Genomic DNA, 25,828 nt, shown 5'->3' with positions numbered 1-25,828 from the left:
TATTTTCCCCACCTTTACTATCCCATCTGTTTTTCCCTTTAGTCTGTTTTGTCAAAATCTGGAAAAGTGACCTGTAGCCCAAGAACCTTTTAATGCCTATTCACAAGAGTGTACGGAGGGGTACGGTTATCTCCTGATTCTTGCATGTACATTCTGGTTCACCAAAGAATGTCATGTGAGGTCGCAAATGAAAGCTGGTGTCACACTGGTTATTAATATAATTATGCAATGTATGTACAGATACTGTGTAAGGAGTTGTGTATATATACTGAAAATATCTTCTTATAACCTGCATCAAGGTATTAGTCACCAGCAGAGGTGAAAGACAGATTTTCCTCCAGACAGGAGGAAATAAATGCATCTCTCTGTCAGGATGTAAAAATTAAGATAATATGGATGTCCATTGAAGTCTGGTGTTAAGGAGGAGATGTGAACTCAACAGGGAAGCAGCATGTGGGGAAAACAAACCTCAGAGGTTAATCCTAGCTCTAAGTACAGACAGTGAAATTTGGGGCATATGTAGGAGGCAAAGGAGATACCCTCTCATCCTGAACCTAGGAAGTAAACAGACAATGAGTTTACTTTCGTGAGAAAGGGATCACAACTAGCCTTGGTTGAAAATGCTCCAGAGGATTTTGGACAGGAGATTAATCTGTTAGTTATGTTTAGCATCTAGAAGTCATATTATGATTTTTGTTTTACATGTAACTATTTGTTGCTGATATCCTTACTCACAATCACTTGAATCTTTGATGATAAACTTATTCTTGCTTTTACCATAAATATATCTCAGTGCGATGACAGTAAGTAAAGTGCTGATCCTCAGTTGAATCATGCAAAAGTGCTGATCCTGAGTCCTATGTAGTGTAGTTGTAGCCATGTCAGTCCCAGGATCTTAGAGAGACAAAGTGGATGAGGTAATATCTTCTTTTAGACCAACTTCTGTTGGTTAGAGGGACAAGCTTTCAAGCTTACACAGAGCTCTTCTGGGAAATTAGTGTCACAGCTAAATACCTGGTGGAACACATTGTTTAGCACGAGTAGTTGACCATTCAAAGTGACACCTTGTTAACACCCCTCCAGTCATTACAAAGACAGGATAGCACAAGGGAATGCTTCAGAGGGACCTATTGTTAAAAAGCAAGGCAAAGTAAGGGCTGACATAGCCCGAAGGAGATGCTTGAGTCGTAACAGAATGGTTGGGGAGCTGATGTGCAGCTAAGCACAAGCCAGACTCCCTCACACTGGGGGCAGGGGTAGCAAGATGACTCTCAGTGGTGCGTATCACAAGAACCATCGCAGTGACTATCATTCACAACTCAGAATTGAACAAGAGACCTACTCTGTCTTCTCTACCCGGAAGGATTGCCTGACAAAATAAGAGACTCTAACCATCAACTGCTCTCTGAGAAAGGGACTTGGATACGTTTTTTTTGTTTTTGCTTTGCATAATCACTAAATTTCAATTCCAAAATATTTTATCCTGTTCTGATTTTTTTTTTTTGCTTGCATATCCTGATCAATAAACTCCCAAACTTTGACATTCATTTTCTAGTGTATTTGCTATGGAACTAAGCAGGCTGAGGTCTTGGCACTCAAAACCGCAAAACATGTTTGACTGTTTAGTGTTGGCACAATGACTGGGTTGTGTTAACACCTTTAACTCTCTGGGTTCATTTACTCCAATTAAATTAAGACCCTACCACCCTATCACTTCTCCTCAGTGACAGTCCAGGAAATCCCATAGGTGATTATATGGGGTGGACCCCTGATTGTGACCAATTGGCTATAGCATTGGGTTTTTTTAATTGGCCTTTCAGGAGCTAAAGAATAAATGTTAATCATGTGACATGTAAGTCAACATTCACAATGTTTAAAAGGGTGAGAGCTTCCTCCTGGACCAGCATTTTTTCCCTCCCATAAACCACTTTTCCTCAAGGTTGCTGTGTTCTTCAATGTTTACCCTTCAATCAGAAGAGTATCTGAGCACTCCCCTCATCTAAGGCTGATGCAAAAACTGCTCCATGGATAGGGCAGCCAGACTGGTACTCATATCTGCCCTGGCAGAGCTTTGGCTTCCTGCTTTCAGGCTATATCTGAGCCCCATGAGACTGGGTTTGAGATGGCTATCTCTCTGTGGATGGTTGCAGTATATCTGGCATTTGTGAAAAGATCAGTTTGTAAAATCCAGCTCTCAGAAGTTGCTATGCAAGTGTCCTGCCTTCAGATTCCGGCACCACTGAGTGGTATTTTGTTTAAATGATGTATTGCCTGTAAATTAACACAGAATTTTATGGGTGGAGTTCTGTGAAAACCATTGTAAACTGGCTCAGACCAATTTAATGCACTTTATAGTAGAGAACTTTCCTGCTTGGGTAGGTGAATTTTATCCTAAAAAACGCTGGTCATATTCTATAACACCTTTGGACTCATAACTATTACGCCAAACACAACCAAGATAGTTCTCATTCAAGATAAAAATACTGTAAGTTGAAAGTGGAAGCCTGGGGTGCATGTTGCTTCTGTAACTTACATCCTTTTTTGTGTACTGCACCTTTAAATTTCTAAGGAGCCTTGCTGCTGTGAGAGGTTGTCTGGTCTTTCCGTTCACCCAGGCTGTTGTTACAAAGCGTCTCACACACACTGCACTGTCGCAGGGAGACTTTACACTTATTTCTTCTGTTGATTTTCTTAATCTAAGTAATTGAGACTGGAGTACATGGTTGCTCTTTGTGCATGGGAGAACATGAAAAAAACCTATAATAATTCATACCTAGTATGTTGCATTAATAATTGTGTAGCTCACCAAGATGCCCAAATCCCATGTTTATGGGAAAACACATTAAAAAAAAAGCAGTAAAGGATAAACAAATATATGAATAAAAATCCCGTGGCTTATGCATGCAATTATAAGATTTATGAAGTTAATTAAGTTGCTGAAAGAATGAATTTCTGGTAAAATGCAGTGCAATGTAAAAGTAGATTAAAACAAACTGAAGTGTATCTAGCTTGCTCCTTAGATAGTTTCCAGACTTACTTTTTAATGAGTCTTTAGATTAATATTAATATAAAGTACTTTTATTGGGGGGAGCAAGAGAAACTGGGACAACTTCAAATCTTCCATCATGCAGTGTATAAGAAATTTTGCTGATCGCAGTGTGATTCATTGCCTAATCGACTTTGACATTTGATTCCTGTTTTAATAATCATGTAAGTTGCTTTGTCTAACAAGTCCCTGTGTTCTTTTTCAGTTTCTGGAGTTACAAATGAGGTTACACACTGATCGAGTCATGCTAGGGAAAATGCAAGAGGAGAACCAGCACCTGAACCAGCGAGTTGATATGCTGACAGTTGAAGTTATGGCATTACAGAAGAAGGTGAGATCAATATAAATATAATAGAGGTGCTATGGATTTTTGAAAACTGGAAGTGAGTTAAACCACTGCTCAGTTGTTCTATCTCTGTGGCTTTGTATGGACATGTTTTCTTCTGCGCAGCACTGAGTATCATTTTACTGTGTGGCTAACATCATAATACTATTTATTTGAATGCATTCTGAAAAGATATCTTAGCATTCTCAGTCATACGTGTTTTTGGAAAGCATTCAACTGCAATTTGTTCATAAATTTCTTTGATTGCTGAATTATCAAATAATCCAAAAGGGGAGACTGATTTTTTTTGTAAAATAAGGACTGATACAATTTTAATTTTCTTTTTTAAAGTAGAATAGTGTGTAAATATTTGGCTTCACATAGCTAGGGAAAAAAATTGCTTTTATTACTGTAAACAATAAAACACATTCCACCTCTGTGGAATACTGATTCACCAAATTACGTTCTGGTAGATTTGACATAATAATGAAAAAATTGTTTGTTAGACTATAAATCTATGCAAACAGTGTTGCTAAATTCTCATGAATTGCTCTTTGTTCCTAATAATAATGACACTCCAGCCCCCTAAAACAAATTAGAAGATTTTTCAAGCTTGTTTGTATTCTGTTATGTAGCAACATTCGCCAACAGATTTGAATATTTTTACTGAATTGACTGCACTGTAAAGGTGCCTTGAGAATCAATTCCTTTCTTTGTCCTCACAATGGTAACAAAATAGGCAGAGGAGTTGCAAAGTTTAGCCATGCTGCCAATGAACCTTAATCCTGAGCTGGAGGATGAGAGTATAATTTTGTCTCTGTCCCCTATTCAGTCTTTGGCCTTTCTATGGAGATATCAGTTAGAGCCAGTTGTGAAGGGCTGTGGTTTGGACAGCTGTCCTCTATAACCATAACTGTCAGCATCACAAGCCCTCATCCTCTCAGTCCCCACTCTGAGTTCAGTGTTGGTGGAGGAATGAATTTATCCCTGAGTCAGTATTCACTCCAAGCTGTAGTGGGATAGTATGGAACATTGAACTGTTGGAGAAAGTGTCTTTTGGATGAGATGGAAAACTGAAGTCCTGATCCCTTGTGGTCTTTAACTATGTTACTGTTTGTACAAGACTTTGGATATTAACAGGGCCGGCGCAATCCATTAGGCGAACTAGGGCACTAACATTTGGGGGGCGGTGACCGCGGCAGCTGGATCGTCGGCCATCCCGGTCATCGTCTGTATTTCAGGGGCGAGACCTTCCTCTGCCTCTGTTGGGGTCGGTATTTCAGGGGCAGGACCTTCCGCCACCTAGGGCACCAAAAAAGCTGGCACCGCTCCTGGATATTAATCCCAGTGTCCTGAGCCAGTTGTGATGAAAGCCATTACACTCCACCTACCTACATTTATTCTACAGTTTTAATTAGATACTGTATTCTTCCTCAGTTGTATTTAGTGTTGTTAAACAACTGCTACATTTTGCCTCAGCTATGGCTGTATTATAGTGGTGGGTGAAGTTAATCCTGTCTATGAAGTGTATGAAGCATTTTAGGACCTTTTTAGATACAAGGTGCTTATAAGCAGATAGAGTTACCATTCTGCTCAAAACACAGACAGAGACACACATTGGATGTGATCCAAAATTACTTCCATCCTGGAGTTCATTTTTATTAACTCAAATAACAATGTAACATAAACCTCAAAGTAAGCTGTCTCTTGAGCTTGGCTATTCCATGTAGGCTTTTTCTCCTCCAAGATCTCTTTGTCTTTGCTCTAGTCCCCTCCACCTGCTAGAGGCACTCACATTTTCTTTTACACCTGGGTTGTAGTAAATAGGACCAGCTCATAGGACATCAAAGAGCTCTGCATATCTATGGATAGTTCTAACACCTGACAAGACGACTTTGCAAAAGAGTCTTCCATTTCTGTGCAGGGTCCTAGAAACTTCCATACTGTTACAGAGCTATGTGTATATATAACATATTCAAAATCTTAAAACGTTTTGTTTTTTAGTTGTGTCATGTATCCATTTATAATGTATAGCCAGCCAAAATAAGTAGCCAGATTTTTGAGACAGCTTAGCACCCAATAGAGCTTGTTTGAAGATCTAGCTTAAATGTCACAGTGGAAGATGTGGGTACTGTTGTCTTGGGAAAATCTGGCTCCACACAATCAAGTATAGTCCCTCCATGTCATAATGAGCTTGTCACTAATGCTCAACACTGTGCTAATGGACTTAGTCAGTAACTAGAGATCTGGCTTCTGTTCCTACCTTTCCCATACACTTCCTGTGTGACAATAGACAAAACAGTGCATCTCCGTTTCTCTGTCAGTAAAATAGTGATAATATCTAATTTGTAAGTTGTGTCTAGATAAGCATAAAATGAGTATTGGAAAAACATGGTAGTTAAAACATATTAACGAGCATGTTTTAAAAATACACTGTGTATCCTAGTCTAGATAAACGTGTTACATTGCTGACGACTTAATTTTTTTGTTTGATCAGAAGGCACTTATATAAATGCAAGGTATTATTTCAGTTGAACTGAACTGTTTTTCCCAATTGCTGAATGAAGTATAATTTAGGGCCTCCGTTCCAAAACTAATGTTGTATTCTTATTTGTATTGGGTTTTTTTAGGATAGAGCAGAGAGATAGAAGCTAATTTTTAAACATTTATTGTCCATTCATTTTAGCATTAATGTACATCTGGCAAACCAATACAGTCCAATTTAAAATGACAAAAAGACTGCTAGAGAGTTCTCAGAAGCTTAATACATCTGTGCTTTTAAAAACTTCCTCTGTAATAAAGCTATTTTACATGGTGGGTACAAACCAACAACTCCCTCCTCCCCAACTAACTATTCTCACTATAAATATCAAGCCTGCAAAATCCATCTCACTGAGATTTATGTATTGCTTTGTTTCCAAGAATAGTCTTATAGTAAGGGTGTCAGCTGTTCTGTCTCCGGTTTACACTCAGACTCCATTAAAAATCATATATTGGATGCCCATCAAGCTTGAGGTCCCTGTGCTTACTGCATAGCTCAGAAATGAGACGTCTGGTACTGTACTTGAAAGCTACTGATAAAATACTTAACTATTTCAGATAGCTTGCTCTTCAGTCCTTCACTATACTCTGAAATGCTTTCTAGTGTGTCATTGTGGAATGCACATGCACTTCCAAAGTTCCTAGCAACAGTCAAAAGCAATCAGAGGCGGCTATCCAAAGGGAATAGCATCTTTTTAGACAGCTAGATTTCCTAATCAAAGGCAGATGCGGAGACCATTGCAAAGCAACTGGACAAAGACCTTATTTCCATTGCTTTTCTGTGAATAGTGTCCAGTGAAGGGAAAGGATATTAAAAAATTGTGAGATGGGTAGCAATCTTGTGTGTGCATCCTTTCAGATAAGGACAGCACCAGCTGTTTTTATTGTCAGAAAACCTTTTATCCTATTAGAATTGTCTCTTGCAGCCTGACCACACTGCTTTTTTGATTCAGGAGCCATCAGATGTTTAAATCAGAAGGACACTCACTCCTTCACTTTCTGTAGGAAGCACTCACCATTTATTCTGGGTGTTGTCTACAGTTTACCAGTCTGTTAGAACTGGGGATCTGCACAGGCAATTTAATAATGAAGAAAGGAAGGTTACTGCAGTAACTGGAGTTCTCTTGATCTATTGTGTAGATCTACACGGCTTGTCCTTCCTTTTCAGCTTCTTTGAGGTTAAGTTAGCTGAAGTGTAGAAGAATGGAAGATGATCGCAGGGCATGTTCCTGTTACTACTGCATCTTGAAGTGGTAGATCCACATTTCATATGTATATCGGTTCTCTGCAACAGTCCTACTGCTGTTGAGCTATTCTGTTAACCACAGCATATTAAGAAAATATTTAGAAGCCAATTCATGAGAGAGGAAAGCTAAGTAACATTCCTAAGATCTCTTACACTCAGACACTCAGGGCAAGAGAGACTATACCATTCAATGGGAATGTCCCTGTGTACTTGAAGGAATAGTATTCCCAGCTTTTTTCCTTCCAGTACTCTTCTTTTAGACGTGCCAGAATAAAAGAGTGATAAGAAACCCAATTCTGTGCCATGCAAATTCCCTTCCCTTTATGATCCCAGAGGATTAAAGGAGGGGAAAAGCACATAATTGTCATTTTGGATGTGATCCCAAGGCCACTGAAGTCAGTAAGAGTGTTTTTTTTGACTTTGGGGTTTGGATCAGGCCCTTTGAAGAGCATCAATCTGTCACACACTTGGGTCCATTGCAGCAGTTAGGTGACACAATTTAAGGAAAGAAAACTGGACAAGAGATACCCCAAAGGGTTAAAGGTTGTGGATAAAGGCTAACCTAGAGTGCATGTAAACTAAATCAAAGGAGATTATTGTGGAGCATATGATTTGTGGTGACTAAGGAGTGGTTGTGTGATCCTAGTGTTTTAATTCAGTGGATGTTCTGAGTATACTCCAGGTGAGCAGAGGATAGTGAAAGGTTATAGCAGGTACAAGTGATCTTTGGATGACTAGGGTTGGATCCTTAATAAGTAAAAATGGGGTTTGCCTTGACACTGTCAAAGGCTAAATTCTCTGCATGTTTTTTGCTACTTTTTGGTTTGTGGTTGAGAAGACAGTCTAACCTTGTGCTTCAGATTGTGGAAATGTTTTTTGTTTTGTGTTTTATTTATTTATTTTTACATTGGAAATATGAGAGAACCATGAAGTATATTTTTCATTTTAATGTACATGTATCAAAACCTACATTGATTCTTTTTTATTATTTGTTGAAGAAAATTTTTTTTTGGCAGAAATAATTTTTTCATTTTTTAATTTACAAACCAATATATACAAAAGGATTGCAAAAAGCAAAATAACAACTACAGAAGAAAATGTATTTATCAATTTCAATGTGAAATGATCAAATATATTTAGACAATATTCTTCTGTCTCCTGTGGAGAAAAGTTTCAAGCTGCCATGTTAATACAGTGTGTAATGTAGTGTAGCAGTATCTTTTGTGGAGAAATTTGTTGCTATGCTCTGATATCACAGTGAATGTGATGTCACAGTAAGATCAGATACTTGATACAGGTTGCACTTTCAAATTAAAAGTAGACATTTCAAAGGCAATAAACTCCTGTAGACCTTGATTCGTGTAGAGAGAAATCGTTGGCTCATCAGAATGGATAACCTCAAGTCAGTAAGTGTTGCCTTTGTAGAAGATATGGTAAAGGCAGAAAATGTACATTCCTAATAACAGCCTAAAGCTTTTTAAGGTTGTGCATGCTCTGTACAACTTAATTTATGTATTGAAATAATAGCTGGGGAGAAGTTTTTAGTGGGAGGGAGAGTTCCACCCCTTGTGTAGGGATTGGGCAGGAAATCTGTCAGTCTGACCCTCATGCAAGATTTCTAGTGGCATTTTTTACTTGCTAGAAACCAGGAAATATATGACCAATCTTTATGTTGGTATCTTATTACTCTTACTGTCCAGAACAAGGAAGTGCAGAGGCATGTGCAAATTAAATGGGGGAAAGAATAATTTTCTTTTTTTTTTTTTTTTAAACTTGCTAATCAGTTTGGATTCAGGTCTGATTTTGAGTTTGGACTGGTTCCCATCATATCTGAGCTGGCTTGCCCATCCCTAGTATTAAGTTTAAAAAAAAATTCTGGTATTCAAAACTTTTCTGGGTGTAGTTGATAGATTTTAAGGTTCAAACTCTTAGATTTGTGATTTCTCATTTAAAGTTGAAAAGTCCTTACGTTGTTAACTGTTCTTGTAAGATTCTTACCTTTTACATTTCTTCATTGCATTAACATGACATTGACATGACTTGTACTAATATGTATAAACACTGTATTTAGAAAATGCTACCATTGCATGTAGCTACATATATCAGTTAAACAAACAGCCAGCCATGGATACATAAAGATAAAGCGAAAGTTCAAACCAAACATTCAGTATTTATTCAATATTATATCTGTCTTTCCTTTCCATTCCATTTTTATCCATCTTATCTACAGGGCCGGCTCTAGCCATTTCGCCGCCCCAAGAATGGCGGCACGCCACGGGGGGGGCACTCTGCCGCTCGCCGGTCCCGCAGCTCCGGTGGACCTCCTGAAGACGTCCCTGCGGGAGGTCCACCGGAGCCGTGGGACTGGTGGACCCTCCGCAGGGACGCCTGCAGGAGGTCCACCGGAGCCCCCTGCCGCCCTCCCGGCAACCGGCAGAGTGCCCTCTGCGTCATGCCGCCCCAAGCACGCGCTTGGCATGCTGGGGTCTGGAGCCGGCCCTGCTTATCTATCAATCACATATACTGATATAGATATGATTTGTGTGTGTGTATATATATATATAATATTTTATTGCTTTACATCTGTATCCCCTTGTCCAGAAACTTCCCTTATACATTAGGAAAACCAGCCATTTCCTCAGGAGAGAGAGAGAAAACTGAAGATCTAAATAACCATTAAAACTTTGAGCTCACCCTTTTAGGCATCAGTCCTACAAACTGCTTCATGCAGGTGGACTCCTGCTTGTTAAGCCATTGAGGTGCCCTGCTGAAGGCTGTGGAACTCCATGCAAATGCAAGGGTCTGCCAGCATGAGGCAGGATTGGGGCATTAGTTATTTTTAATGCTACTTCTTTTTATACCAAAGTCTTTCATGAAGATAGCCTTTGCACATTAACTTGTTTTTACCAAAAGGGCTATAAAATAGCCGAATACAAAGTGGTAAGTAACAATCAGCATAGATTTGTCAAGAACAAATCATGTCAAACCAACCTGATAGCTTTCTTTGACAGGGTAACAAGCCTTGTGAATGGGGGGAAGCAGTAGACATGGTGTATCTTGACTTTAGTAAAGCTTTTGATACTGTCTTGCATGACCTTCTCATAAACAAACTAGGAAAATGCAACCTAGAAGGAGCTACTATAAGGTGCATCCAAAACTGGTTGGAAAACCGTTCCCAGAGAGTAGTTATCAGTGGTTCACAGTCAAGCTGGAAGAGCATAATGAGTGGGGTCCCGCAGGGATCAATTCTGGGTCTAGTTCTGTTGAATATCTTCATCAATGACTTAGATAATGGCATAGATAGTACACTTATAAAGTTTGTGGACGATACTAAACTGGGAGTGGTTGCAAGTGCTTTGGAGGATAGGATTATAATTCAAGATGATCAGGACAAACTGGAGAAATGTTCTGAAATAAATAGGGTGAAATTCACTAAGGACAAATGCAAAGTACTCCACTTAGGAACAATCAGTTGCATACAATCAAAATGGGAAATGACTTCTGAGGAAGGAGTACTGTGGAAAGGGATCTGGGGGTCATAGTGGACAACAAGCTAAATATGAGTCAACAGTGTAACACTATTGCAAAAAAAAGTAAACATCATTAGCAGGAGTGTTGTAAGCAAGACACAAGAAGTAATTCTTCTGCTCTACTCCACACTGATTAGGCCTCAACTGGAGTATTGTGTTCAGTTCTGGTGCCACATTTCAGGAAAGATGTGGACAAATTGGAGAAAGTCCAGAGAAGAGGAACAAAAATGACTAAAGGTTTAGAAAACATGACCTATGAGGGAAGATTGAAAAAACTGGGTTTGTTTAGTCTGGAAAAGAGAAGACTGAGAGGGGACACGATAACAATTTTCAAGTACATAAAGGGTTGTTACGAGAAGGAGGGAAAAAAATTGTTCTTAACCTCTGAGGATAGGACAAGAAGCAATGGGCTTAAATTGCAGCAAGGGAGGTTTAAGTTGGACATTAGGAAAAGCTTCCTAGCTGTCAGGGTGGTTAAGCACTGGAATAAATTGCCTAGGGAGGTTGTGGAATCTCCATCATTGCGGATTTTTAAGAGCAGGTTGGACAAACACCTGTCAGGGATGGTATAGATCAGGCCTGCACAACTCATAAAGCAGCGAGGGCCACATTACTCCAAAGAAAACAGCTGAGGGCTGAAACTGCCTGGCCCTGCGGAAACACCCCCCGCCCCAGCACCGCCCAGCCCTGCAGAAACCAACCCTCCTTCCCCAGCACCGCCCCACCAAAACAGCTGTGGGCCAAAAAGGAAGGTTTGGGGTGGGGAGGTGATACTTGATTTTAAATCAGCCAGGGGCTCCCAGCTGAAGAGGTGGCTAGGAGCCCTCAGGGTCAAATTAAAGGGCCCGGGGCTCTGGCAGCTGGGGGAACCCGGAGCTTTGCAGGGCTGGGGCAGGGATTTAAAGGGCCCAGAGCTCCTGCTGCTGAGGGGAGCCTGAGCTCTTTAAATCCCAGCCCCAGCCCATATGCTGGAGCCGCCACTGGGATTCAAAGGGCTTTGGGCTGCCCGTGGTGGCAGGGAGCCCTGAGCCCTTTAAATCTCAGCCGCGGCCGGGAATCTCTGTGGGCAGCCCAGAGCCCTTTGAATCCTGGCCACAGCTGGGATTAAAAGGGCTCTGGGCTCCCTGCACTGCGGGCAGCCCAGAGCCCTTTGATTCCTGGCCGCGGCTGAGTTTTAAAGGGCTCAGGGCTCCCCGCAGCCGTGGGGAGCCCAGAGCCCTTTGAATCCTGGCGGCAGCTGAGATTTAAAGGGCTCTGGGCTCCCCACAGCTGTGGGCAGCCCAGAGCCTTTGAATCCCTTCCGCGGCTGGCAGGGCCGGCTTTAGGAAGTGCGGGGCCCAATTAGAACATTTTCGGCAGGGCCCCGACAGGGATGACTGAAAAAAAAAAGCCTTTCATTTCTTAGCAACCAGTTCCCTATAAAAAGTTCTGCCACAGTATGTATTTTTTGTACCAATAGGGTTACCATAAGTCCGTATTTTCCTCCCGGATGGCGATTTAAGAACCAAAAAGCCTGACATGTCTGGGAAAATACAGATGTATGTTAACCCTACCTAAAGTTCTTTTTTAAAAAGATGGGTCTGAACTAGAAATGAGCTCCGCCACTCCCTGAGGGTGTGCTGGGGTGCACATGTGTGGGTCCCACTCCCTGAGGGTGTGCTGCTCCCTGCCCACCTCATTGAAGCAGGTGTGCAGGGTTACTTCCCTGGGAACTGCAGGGCACCAGTGGGCATGGGGCTGGCTGGAGGTAGGGTCTGGCTGCAGGCTGGGCAAGGAATGTGGTGCAGGCTGGAGATGGGGTGTAGGGTGGGTTGGCTGGCTTCAGGCAGGGCCATGGGGGGGTGCGGCATGGGTTGGCAGAGCTGGAGACAAAGCAGTGCGGGACTGGCTGTCTTCAGGTAGGGGGGTGCAGCAGCAGCTGTCTGGAGACAGGGGCTGGTGCAGGGCTGGAGGCAAGGCAGGGGGTGGGGCTGGCTGGAGATGGGCTAGCTGCGGGCAGTGGGTGCAGGGCTCGCTGCAGACAGGAACTGGTTCAGGCAGGGCAGGAGGTGCAGGGCTGGTGCGGGCAGGGGTGCAGCAGGGGTTGGCTGCGGGCAGCTGGTGCAGGTACAGGGGGTACAGCCCATCCTGTATGGTGAGTGCCCCTCCTCCTGCCTCCCCCACCAGGGTAGCAGCAGCAGCCTGGGGCTCAGGGGCTATTTAAAGAGCCTGGGTCTCCCCTGCTTCTACCGCCCAGCCCTGTAAATAGCCGAGGGAGCCCTGGGGAAGTGGTGGGGCTCCGGGGGCTATTTAAAGGACCAGGGCAGCAGAGGTAGCTGGAGACCCCCCCGTTACCCCAGGGCTCTGGGGGCTATTTAAAGAGCCTGGGGCTCCCCTGCTTCTACCACCCCAGCCCTGTAAATAGCCGAGGGAGCCCTGGGGAAGCGGTGTGGGTTCAGCGGCTATTTAAAGGACTGGGGTGGCAGAGGCAGCTGGAGCCCCGGCCCTTTAAATACCCTCAGAGCTCCCCACTACCCAGGGCTCTGGGGGTATTTAAAGGGCCCGGGGCTCCCCTTCTTCTACTGCCCCAGCCCTTTAAATAGCCACGGGAACCCTGGGGAAGTGGTGGGGCTCCGGTGGCTATTTAAAGGGCCGGGGCGGTAGAAGCGACGGGAACCCCGGACTTTTTAAATAGCCCCAGAGCCCCACAGCCCTATCCCAGGGCTCCAGCAGTGGTGATTTGGTGGCAATTTAAAGGGCCTGGGGCTCCAGCCCCTGCTGAGAGCCCCAGGCCTTTTAAATTGCCCCCTGGGGAAGCTGGGCCACCCCGGTACAGCGCACTGGCTTTTGCCGGTACACCGTACTGGGGCTTGGGCGCGGGGCCCTCTTAGGGGCGGGCTGATTCAGGGGAATTGGTTGAATTGGCCTAAAGCCGGCCCTGGTGGCTGAGATTTAAAGGGCTCTGGGCTCCCCACTGCTGCAGGCAGCCCAGAGCCTTTTGAATCCCGGCCGCAGCTGGGATTTAAAGAGCTCTGGGCTCCCCACTGCTGCAGGCAGCCCAGAGCCTTTTGAATCCCGGCCGCAGCTGGGATTTAAAGAGCTCTGGGCTCCCCACTGCTGCGGGCAGCCCAGAGCGTTTTGAATCCCTGCCGCGGCTGAGATTTAAAGAGCTCTGAGGTCTCCGCCACTGCGGGCAGCCCAGAGCCTTTTGAATCCCGGCCACAGCTGGGATTTAAAGAGCTTTGAGGTCCCCCCCGCCGCGGGCAGCTCAGAGCCTTTTGAATCCTGGCCATGGCTGGGATTTAAAGAGCTCTGGGCTCCCTGCCGCTGCGGGCAGCCCAGAGCTTTTTGAATCCCAGCTGCAGCTCGGATTTAAAGGGCTCTGGGCTCCCCGTGGCTGCGGGCAGCCCAGAGCCTTTTGAATCCCGGCCGCGGCTGAGATTTAAAGAGCTCTGAGGTCCCCGCTGCTGCGGGCAGCTCAGAGCCTTTTGAATCCCTGCCATGGGCCGCACAGTGAGCCTCCGCGGGCCGCATGTTGTGCAGGCCTGGTATAGGTAATACTTAGTCCTGTCGTGAGTGCAGGGGACTGGATTGATGACCTCTAGAGGTCCCTTCCAGTCCTATGATTCTATGAAACATGGTCACCAGTTTAGCTCATCTTATTTGTACCTGTAACCACTTCACATTCAATGGAAAATGGCAGGAGAGAACCTGCAGTTGCAAGATACAACTATGGGAACTCTTGACCCTATCCTGTGTGAACACTTTCCTGGAGGTAATATGACTTCCAAATATAAACTGTTAGTATGTAGGAAATACAATAATACTTTCCTTACATGGACTAACTTTCCAGAGGTAATTGATGAATTCATGTTATTTATCAGCAACATAGGCCTTCCCATCAAATGCACTTGCAGTGATGCTGCATCTTTCTCCCTTTCCAGGGTGTATTGTTATATATTCTTAGCAAAAAATAAAAACAGATCTGAATAGCAAAGCAACAGATGCTCTCTTGTACCTTAACTAGACTGCATCCCATTTCTGCCATGCCAAATATAGCATCATTTATAGCTAGTCTTGAACAATTGGACGCATCTGCAGCAGTAAGAAAACCTGCAACATAAAACTACAAGTAGCTGGCAAAACAAATGAAATTCAGAAAGTTGGCAGTGTGTGTCGTGAGATGACAAATCCTGTCATGGCTAGAAATGAACAGGAGAGCACACATCACAGAGAAACAATATTGTGATTGAATTTTCTGGTGGATTTTTATCCCGCAGCTAAATACATAAAAGTAGCCAAAGAAACCTAGCCTCCAGTTTCTAATTCAAGTAAGTTACAAAGAGCCATAATAAAATAGCCACTGATTTACTATCAATTCTCATTTTACACCACCCCTAGAATACTGTGATCAGCAGGTACAGTGCAGCTGTTGGTACTGAGATGACCACTTGTCAGAGCTAGAGACAAGGCATTCTCAGTGAATAATGTCATGCTGTTTAACTAAATAGGACGAACCTCCTTGTTATTTGGAATGCCAATGAAAGACTTAGCTATTGGTGCAACAGAGGTGCCCCTCCACCCCACACACTCCACACATGTGTATCTACAGCTCCTACGGGTGAGGAGCAGAACACCCTGTTGGCCAACCGCGGAAAGAGTTGAAGCTGAAAAAAACTCGGTTGCTTAAATCCTATGGTGACTGACATAAATAAAATGTATGTAGAGAATGATAGAAGTTCTCCTAGGTACTAGAAATTCCTTACTTTTTAGATGAGAATTAAAAGCTAAAATTGTGATCACAATAGTGCTTTTTCCCTCTCTTTATGTCTCATCTTACACACTTGTGCAGACTACCTAGGTCACTGGTCACAGCGAAGGGTGAGAGAAGGCACCACAGGTGGGCGGACAGGGAATGGGTGTCGTCTTGAATCCCACTCTCTACACTGAACAGCTCAACCTGAGCTGGCATAGACTGAAAATAATTTGTTGTTGACCAAGGGTAGTAGCAGGTTACTCCCTCATCTTTCCTCCCCCCAGAGCAAGAGGAGCAAGGGAATGAGTTTGTGGTCCTAGCTCTTTCAATAAGAAGCTAATAAAAGATGAGGAATAGCTGTTCAGCAATGTTACTGAGGCAAAATACTGGAATTATCAAGAAACAATTAGAAATATCCTTGAAGGAACTGAAGTACCATGATAATTTGTTGCTCTGAGTCAGTTTGTTCCTGGTTCTGCTTCTGGAATGGTGCAGTTACAAGCTGCCCTTTATGCAGGATATCAGCATCTTTTCTTTTCTGAGGGAGGCTGGGCAATGAAATATCTGTGTCAGCCTGACATTGTTGAGCCTTAAGTGAGCCAATAAAGTACAGATAAAACATGAGTTTTCATCTATCTTTTTGAGCAGAGGTATTAATAGACCAAGGAGCCTGTAATTTCATCTGTGCTTCTCTACCCTTCTCTTTTGTTACAAGATGAAATCTTGTATTTCTCACTCTTCCACTTCCTGATTGATGTTGCAGGGACCCTCTGTGTTGCTGCTGGGTGTTGGAGAGCTTTATTCTCGGAATGAATGACTGCTCCCTGGTGAACCTCTTGTTTGGCCATATGTTGACATCCAGACTATTTCTGACAGCTATTGCAGCTACCCAGTGCTGCTGGCTTCCCCTCGCTCCCCCCGTCCTTATATAGTCTAATAAAGCAAGTTTTAGGAAATGTCAAAAAGCATGATTATTAGAGCTGGTGGAATTTTTTTAAAATGAAACTTTTTTTTTTGTTTAAAAAATAGGGGTTTGTCAAAATGAAATTTGTCATTAAAATGTTTTGCTTTTCGATTAACATATTTTGCTTTTCATAGAGAAAAAGAGAATTTCTTAGGTTTTGGTGGCTAAGACCAACAAATTTAAAGTTTTCAGTTTTAAAAATTTGACATTTTTGTAGAAAAGAAATCATCTCAGCCACCTCTAATGACAATAATGTTTATCTGACCTCCTTTTTGAGCGTGGAATCATTCACTATGAAACAGCCCATGTTCTCTTCTCTTATGGAGAAACCAGTAGCAAGGGGGAAACATATTTGAGGACCTATAAGCCTAACTCAGGCAGTTCCAGTCAAGTTACCAACACTGATAAAATACGTTAAAACGATAGCACTCTCACTCAGATTTCCAGTGCTGTCTAATAGCAGAGCTGATTCTTGCAGTCCTACTTTGCTTCACCCAGGGGGATTCCAACAAGAGGACCCAGTGGGACCCCATCTATGCATAGCTAGCAGTTCTCTTTGAGAGTGACAACAGCGCCATTAGCTGAATGAAGATACTTGAGACCATGACACATTCTTTTTGCAGAATCTTCGTACAGTGGTTTTCTGATGGTTTTTAAGATAATTCTGGTCATCACACGATAATGGTGAAGCTCCCTCTCACCTTGTGGGCAAATCACTGATGAAACAGAGGTGCTTCCACTGAGAGACATTTTACTTCAAAGAGAAGGGCCACAATGGAATCAGAATTGTGCTAGCTACAAAAATCCTTTTATAGAGCTCAATCCTGCAAGCAGCTGAGCACTCTAGCCCGATCCACAGAAACACTTAAACACTGGCTTAAATTTAAGCAGATGAACAATCCCATTGACATCAGCGGGACTCCTCATGTGCATAGCTCTACGCACATGCTTATGTGTTTTGCTGCATTGGGCCAGAGTACTTAGCACCCTGCAGGATGAAGCCCACAGGACCTGATCCACCACCTTTTCTCATGTTGAGTAGAGGGGAAGCTTTGCAGTCTTCACTACAGTGGATACCACCAGGCACCTTCTGTAATTGAAAGAAATAAATCTGTCTACTATATATTTACTCAAGGGAACTTTCCATCTCTTGAGTTAGTTATTCATTTAAAACCAATATAAATATGTTTTTTTTAAAGGCTGTGGAGGGGAACCTTGAGATGTGTTTATCCAAGAGAGGCCTTCTGTGATGTTATAAATAGGTACGATGTCTTAAAGAGCCTGAAAACATACTGTACTTATCTTTAGGTTAAATATCCAGTTTATAATTACAGGCTTCCTTGAAAGACCTAAAAAAATGAAGTTTATAATTAGAACTCTTTTGGCATCTGCATGGCCTGTAAACAGATACAGCCGGCTTTCACAATCAAACACATGAGGAAATGAGGGCATCCAGTGCAAGCAAAGCAAGCCAGTGCCATGACAGCCTTCTCCAAGAAGGAAATTATTTTCATGCATGAGCAAATGCCTATAAACACGGCAGAGATAAATTTAGCGTAAATGTTGTATCATTCAACCAAAAGTATTAAAACTCTAGGGGCATTGGCATGGTCTAGTGGGGAGGGCACGGGACTGGTCTGGCAGCATTAGAAGTGTGTTTTATTCCCAGCTCTGTCACTGACCTTGAATAAATCACTTAACTACTCTGTGTTTCTATTTCCTCTCCTATTCTTTGTCTGCTTAGACTAGAAGCTCTCCTAAAGGGAGACTGTTTCTTAATATGTGACTGTACAGAGCATACTGCAGTAGGCCTGATCTCAGTTTTGGCTTCTAGGCAGTAATAATATAATAAAAATAAATAAAATAATAATAAAACTTAATATTCGAAAAGGCTGACCAGATATACAGGATATGTTTTTTTCCTCCCTTGGATCTTTTCCGGTAAATAGTTGCTTCAGTTCCTTAGCTCATTACGTTTACATTGCACACCTTCTAGTGGCACAGCTGTATCACTGCAGCTGTGCCGCTGTAAGGTCTCCTGTGTAGCTGCTCTATGCCAGCGGGAGAGAGCTCTCTCACTGGTATAATTAAACCACCCCCAACAAGCAGTGTCAGCCCAGAGACACAGCGCTGTGCACACCAGCGCTTTGGTCAATGAAAGTTTTGTCGGTCAGAGAGGTGTGTTTTTCACACCCCTGACCGACAAAAATTTTACCAAGAAAAGTGGTAGTGTAGACATAGCCTCAGAAAGATAGTTACCCCTGTGATGGGGCAAAGCCAAGATGGCTACAGTAAAGTACTGAGGAACAGGAATGTTAGCCCCAGGCTAAACAAATCCCTAGGACCATGGTAACCAAATGGCAGTTGCTCCAGGTTAATCAAAGCACCTGGGGCCAATTAAGATCTTTCTAGAAGGCAGTGGAGATAGCTACATTGATTAGAACACCTGCAGCCAATGAAGGCAGGCTAATCAGGGCACCTGGGTTTAAAAAGGAGCTCACTCCAGTTGGGGGGGAGGAGCTAGAGGAGAGGAAATGCGTGTGAGGAGCTGGGAGCAAGAGGTGCAAGGAGCTGAGACTGAGAGGGTGTGCTACTGGAGGACTGAGGAATTATCAGACAATCAAGCATTATCAGACACTAGGAGGAAGGTCCTGTGGTGAGGATAAAGAAGGTGTTTGGAGGAGGCCATGGGGAAGTAGCCCAGGGAGTTGTAGCTGTCATGCAGCTGTTACAGGAGGCACTATAGACAGCTGCAATCCACAGGGCCCTGGGCTGGAACCCAGAGTAGAGGGCGGGCCCGGGTTCCCCCCAAACCTCCCAACTCCTGATCCAACACAGGAGGAATTGACCCAGACTGTGGGGAAGATCACTGAGGTGAGCAAATCCGCCAATAAGCGCAGGACCCACCAAGGTAAAGGAGGAACTTTGTTACATCCCCCCATAGTTCTGCATCTAGTGGTGTAAATTTTCCATAACAAAGAGAGTCTGTAAGGCTCCAAATAAGGCAGCACAAAACTCTTTTTCCTGGTGGAGAATGGGAAAAAATCTGTTTGGTTCATAAAAAGTTTCTCCCGTAGTGCCTGCATATAAAGCATGTGACTTATCACAATATTGTAGCATCTCTAGCTCCAATCCTGCAAACACTTAATGCATGTGCTTCACTTTAAGTGCTTGACTAGTTTCCCTGAAATGACCTTGAAGTGAGACACCCACATAAGGGTTTGCAGGATCAAGATCCATGCTGATTATCTTTTCTGTGGGTGAATATGGTGCCTTTAATGAGATGGAACTGTGTTATTCCACCTGGTGGGAGGGCCTAACCCTTAGGTCTGCCCAGTTGTGGAGGAAGGTGCACTTACTGTACAGTAACTGTGGTGTACGCCCAAGTCAGTATAGAGAACTGGCTGTACTCCACCTATGGAAACTCATCCTTTCAACTTGTCAGAGTGGTAGAAACTCCACAAGATGATTAGAGTCTGTAGGCCAAACTAACCCAGAAGTTGTTGTGCTTGCGATATTACCAAAATACTGAGCATGAGGCCTAGGAAGGAAATGGACACTTCTGTGTCCAAAAAGTTTTTATATGTGTAAGTCCTGGATTTTCTTAGTTGATCCATCACCTTGCTGATTGTCACCATGCCCTGAAAGGTACATTTTGTGAAAGTGTGTCATTGTGTGAATGTTACCTCTTCAGTCTGTGTTTCTTACACCCACACAGCTTGTATCATCTGTGACAATATTATGACTGTCCCCACAGCTCAGTGAACTTTGTGTTTACTGAAATACCAGTATAGTTCTGTGGCTGATGGTACAGCACCTTGAGAATCAGATCATATTTTAGTCGCTGATGCCTCACTTTGAGTTTGTTCAGAAGAGAGTCTGGTACTAGCTCTTGCGTGAAGACGCTAATAAAAGACATGGAATGGCTGCTCAACAATGTTAGAGGCAAAATGCTAGAATAATCAAGAAACAATTAGAAATATCCCTGAGGGAACAGGAGTGCTATGAAAGGACAAGATTCAATGAGACAAATGACCTTTACTTGTTTCCAACAAAAATCTTATGTTCTATTTTTTCCCCCTTACTACTTATGGGGTTAGCAAATACAGACATAAATCTGTATGTGTGAGACGTTAAGTAAACGATTGCTCCAGTACCACAGTGCTGAAGGAAGGAATGTGAGGCTGTATTTGGATGGCGAAGCTGATAGAGTTGGGCTCCCAAATAATCTATTCTTTAATGGTGCATTTTTCAAAGGCAACCTATTGTTGGTAACTACTCACAAGCATGGAAGCATGACATAACCATCTTCCTAACATTTAATGCCCTGACATGTTGTAGGGCATTGTGGGAATGAAATGACAGGCCTGGACTGCTGCCTTCTAGTGGGGCCTGTGAGTTCTTGTGACTGCGAACAGAAATCAGGGTAAAGACTGACGAGCGTTTTTGGCTTTGTGTCAGTGATGTTCCCTTTTCCACATTCTGCTGATTCCTGAAAGCCAAGTGAGCTGGCACAAGCACAGCAGGAAAAAACCCAACAGAGTCAAGTGAAAGGAATTTCTTAGTGACCAATGTAGGCTTAACATGGTTATTTTATTTAAAGGATTTTTCTCCCTCCCTGCCCCCTAGCTAATATATCCGAATTAATGAGATTAACAGAAATAATAACAATAATTCATAATCAACTAAAAAGACAGTACAAAAGCCAACATTTCCATTATGTGCAGACTTTGCATTCTTTATGGCTTATGCCACTAATTAAATCTTCCTCATACAATGTAAATTGGAAGACGGAGGCTATAGCTTTAACTGAAATTTACCAAATATCAAACTATTTCCCCTCGCTGTGAAACACAGCTTCATTTTCTCAGCAAGGAGTTTGTTGTACAGCTGATGTTGGCTCCTGTTTCATCACACCCTACTAGCTGAAGGCCAGGGTGTGGATGGGCCCTCACTCATCTCTTCTCCAATCAGGACCTCAGCTGCTTCAACTCCTGGAGAAAAACCATGGCTACCTTTGTACTAAAGAAACAGCCGGTTAACTTCAAAGCGTAGGTATCGTGTTTTCCCTGTGAAACTGACTGTGCTTATACCAACCTTAAGCCTCTGAGCATGCCCTGTGTAAACTAGTTCTGTATAAAAGAGGCAGTGTTCTCTACTGGATAGAGCATCAGATTGTACTCAATAGACCTGGATTCTATTTCTGATTCCGCCACTGGTCTGCTGGGTGACCTCTGGCAAGTCACTTTACCTCCGTGTGCCTCAGTTTCTCCACCTTTAAAATAGGGGATAATGATACTGGTCTACTGATGAAAAGCACTATATAAGAGCTAGGCATCGTTGTTATTTATTATGTGTTTCCAGAAGCTTGAGCAGATGCTGGCAGCGCACCTGCAGTTAAAAAAATGCTCAGCTTTTTCTCCTGACTCCTGAGCGTTAATTAAGCATTACAGCTATGCCAAAGGTCTAAGGAAGTAGGAAATCCCCCCATGAGAGCTGTTAATTGCTGTTGGTGTGGTGATTGACACTCTAGTTGAACTAGAAAGTGAGATATACCTCTCTGCAGACAAGGAGAATACAAAAATTCATAAGATCTATTGTCTATGAGAGCTTCTGTTGCTAGGTGAGATAATTGCATTTAAACATAATGTAGAGAGTTGAGTTGGATGACATGGTGCTGACCAGAACTAACTCACTGATGTAGACAAGGACAAGTTACTGGGAGTGCTGTGTTTATCAAAATCAGAAATCAAAATCAAAATCACAATCATGTTTAAATAGGTTGAGATTTCCCTGTGAACATATAGACTTGACTTTGCTACTGATGTTACCATCATTGCTTTGTAGGGTTTAAGGAATGGTTGTTTTTCCCCACTTGTCATATGTCATACAAAATGGTGGCACCAGAGGTTTCTATGTTATCTTCCGCTGCTGCTACCAGTACTCAGATCTGTTGATAATTAAATACATCTATACTCCATGTAACTGTTTTGTTTTCTTTGTCTGTGTACCAGAGCTGTAGTAAGGGATTGAGCCAAATTTCATTGAAGTCAGTGGGAGCCTTTCCATTGTTTTCAGTGGACTTTGCATCAAGCCCTAAACCCAGATTTCATTAGTGTCTGCACAGAATGCTATTTTAATGAACTTAGTTTCTAAACAATTTAGGTACATTTTAGGGTCAGTTGTTTTCTCTGTTCTTTTGACTAGATATTGAAAGCTAAAGGAAGAGCCAGATTTTGAGTCACCACTTCTCTTGCATTTGCCACTGACTATCACAGATAAGTGCTAGCTTAAAAGGAAAAGTCCACAGTATCATCAGCTGGACAGAATGAATTCCTGAAGGGCCGTGAATAAAAAGGAATAAGGCAAAATGTGAATTTTGAGTTCCTCTGCCTCCCAGAAATGAACTCTGACTATATCCCTGTAGGTATCTGTGCAAGTTTGTTAACTGGGTCTGCAAGTTCCTCATTTTTTATTCATTGGATTGGCTATTACAGTAGTGCTCAGTAATGTATATGGGATTTACTCTTATACTTACTTCAGTGGATCTATGTTGGACCATATGACAGGCTTTTAGTGGGGACCTCTCTTGTTTAACCATTGCTGAACAAGTAAGGATGGGCTCAAATTAAAACTTTTAATCCAAACACCCTTGAACTCAGGTGGGGAGAGGGACTGGGAGGACATCTTGAAAATTGGACCAGGGTCTGCATTTTGTAGCTGTACCGCTCCCTGTAATCTCATGAGCAGCTGATTCATCCCATACTATCTGACTGCATTGTACCGCGGTTTGTGTGGTACATCAGTTGCTGTTTCTTATCTTTCCTAAAATAGAGTTACAAAGCTGTGTAAGAAGAGAGACCTCCACAGTTGCCCTGGATGTGACATGTTTTAGATCTATCTACAGTACTGGAGTCATGAAATTCCCCTGGTCCTGTGGAAAGAAAATATTTTTTACAGGATTTCAATGGTATTCAATGGGATTATCCCAGCAGGACAAGAACTTTCCTGCAGGGCAGACAAAATGTAATTATATACTGTATATCTTCCTATGGATGTGCATGGATATGCGTCTATATGCATATGTGTATCTGTCTGCCTACCCACCCAGATAAAACAGCAACTCAGAGATGGGCATTGATCCTTGCTGGATTGAACTGTATTGGAAACTCTGAGCAACTTTTGCATTTGGTTACAGGCACCAGAGTAGTGAAGTTGCAGCAGCCCAGGCTTTGGTAATTAATAGGGGAGTTAAACTTGATTTGAAACTCAGCTTGCTGTGGTACTGCTGCTTCAGTACCAGAGCTAGCTAGATCAAAGCTAGCTCCAGAATGTCTACACCAGCCGCAATCGCACCCTATGATTGTAGTGCAGATGCATCCAAAACATTTGTGTTCAAGGGCCTAGTTTTGAGAGAGTTTGAGCCAAGCTACAGTTACAGATAGAGCCAAGCAAAGCTTAGAAGTTCTGCTTCCTATGTGGCTTTGCATTAATTCAAAATCAAAGCAAAAGGGATATAGTCTGCAACTATAGAAATGGTTCACTCTGAAACCCCTGAACTGAATCCACTACATTGCACATGGGATGTCAATTCTGCTGGGTGCTAGTGTGTTGTGCACTAACTGGCCCATGTGGTCCTAGCTGGTGTGCACTAAAAGTTCCCTAGTGGGCATGAATGTAAGCCCATTTCAAACAGTACTATGTTAATATGCACAAGGGAAATTTTATATGTGGTGATATACCTATCTCATAGAACTGGAAGGGACCCTGAAAGGCCATTGAGTCCAGCCCCCTGCCTTCACTAGCAGGACCAAGTACTGATTTTTGCCCCAGATCCCTAAGTGGCCCCCTAAAGGATTGAATTTACAACCCTGGGTTTAGCAGGCCAATGCTCAAACTACTGAATTTCAGTGCACACCAGCAGGTTCCACATGGGCCAGTTTGGATATGTCTGTCTCTACACTGCTGACTCAGGCTCATGGTGCTCGGTCTAAGGGGCTGTTTAATTGCTGTGTAGAGTTCTGGACTTGGGGTAGGGCCGAGATTCTAGGACCCTGCGAGGTGGGAGGGTCCTAGAAACAGAAATCTGCACTGCAGTGAAACAGCCTCACAACCCGATTCCTGGGAGCTCAAGTCAGCTGGCATGGGCCAGCAGCAGGTTTTTATTTGCTGTGTAGCGATACCCTTAGTGCACAACACACTAGCACATGCTAGAATTGACACCCTGCTAGTGCGGACTAAGACACTGTGTAGACAAGTCTTTTGGCTTCTTTTTTTTTATCCCACCCTTGCTTATTACTTCCTTCTCAATCATCACCTAGGCCTCTGGGAGGGTGGGGTTAATTGAAGTACAATGTCTTGGCAAATTTTTCACATCGTTTTTAACACGCTGAGCAGCATGGTTTTATTTTCCCAGTTTGTCATAACTCCAGTGTTTCCAGTTTCAAACATGCATTCTCCACAATGACCTTGATTTACTATGAGAAAGAAAAGGAGTTTGTTTCATCATAAAAAGACATTGCGTTCTCTAGCTGTCTTTTTAATTGGCTTAATTGCAAATAACACTTTTCATTTAATTAATGTTTAATGCCATACATGGAGGAGGGAACACCTCACCAACTAGTGCACTGTTTATGGGGCCATCTCTTATTTAGGAAGTGGAATCAAAAAGTTACAAATAATAATAAAAGCCCACTAAGCTGTGCACAACCATATTTTCTTTTAAAAAATTGTTCCAAGTAGTCATTACAAAAGAAACACACCACAAAACTCCATAAATTAAAGAAATTATGACATGGCAGCAGGCCCAGCACTATAAAACTGTCTTCTGGGGTTAGATAAACATGAAGAGCCAGATTCTCGGCTGGTGTAAATCAGTATAGCTATTGAAGTCAATGCAGCAATGCTCATTTACACCACCTGGGGATCTGGCCCAAAATGTGTCTGTGCCTATTCTGTCCTGTTGATGATTTTTGTAGATCCAATTTTGGAATGCCTAGACTTGTTGTGCTCTGCTAGAGCAGTTAATTCAATAAGCGGAACAGACTTAGGACTTGGTTTTTATATATGCCGAATGACTAGGAGCTCCTTAAGCCAAGACACTAAGATGCAGTCTTAAAGTATGTAACTATGAGCTTTATTTATCATGTCTGCACTGCATGAGGAGTCACACAAAGCAGACTAAACTAAAATCCTTTCTCAATGTACACTGCACTTAAAAACCTAGGATAGATTCTCTGGGAAGAAGTCTTTCCTTTGTCTGTTCTAAAAGCCTTCTCTGGAATCTGAAAGAGAGTTGGCCTAGAGGCCTTAGAGTACCAAAACAGCTTTAGGGCAGGTCTATACTACAAATTTACAGTAGCTCTTCTGGTGAAGATGCTCTAAGCTGATGGGAGAGAGCTCTCCTGTCGACTTCATAACTCCGCCTCTGTGAGAGGCAGT

At 42.9% G+C, this 25,828-nt stretch overlaps 1 protein-coding gene across 11 annotated transcripts in view; it reads left to right on the top strand.

The window, feature by feature from the left end:
• The window catches only part of LMNTD1 (lamin tail domain containing 1), a 334,417-nt gene that overhangs the window by 74,957 nt on the left and 233,632 nt on the right, over positions 1–25,828 (top strand). For all 11 annotated transcript variants that reach the window (XM_050968522.1, XM_050968561.1, XM_050968523.1 and 8 more), the window contains one exon: positions 3,252–3,377. In XM_050968522.1, the coding sequence (XP_050824479.1) occupies positions 3,252–3,377 (126 nt within the window). The remainder of the gene's footprint in view (positions 1–3,251; positions 3,378–25,828) is intronic.

Source organism: Gopherus flavomarginatus, chromosome 1 (genome assembly GCF_025201925.1).
Source record: "Gopherus flavomarginatus isolate rGopFla2 chromosome 1, rGopFla2.mat.asm, whole genome shotgun sequence".
In the NCBI taxonomy this organism is placed as follows: Eukaryota; Metazoa; Chordata; order Testudines; family Testudinidae; genus Gopherus; species Gopherus flavomarginatus.
This window is presented reverse-complemented; position numbering and strand designations above follow the sequence as displayed.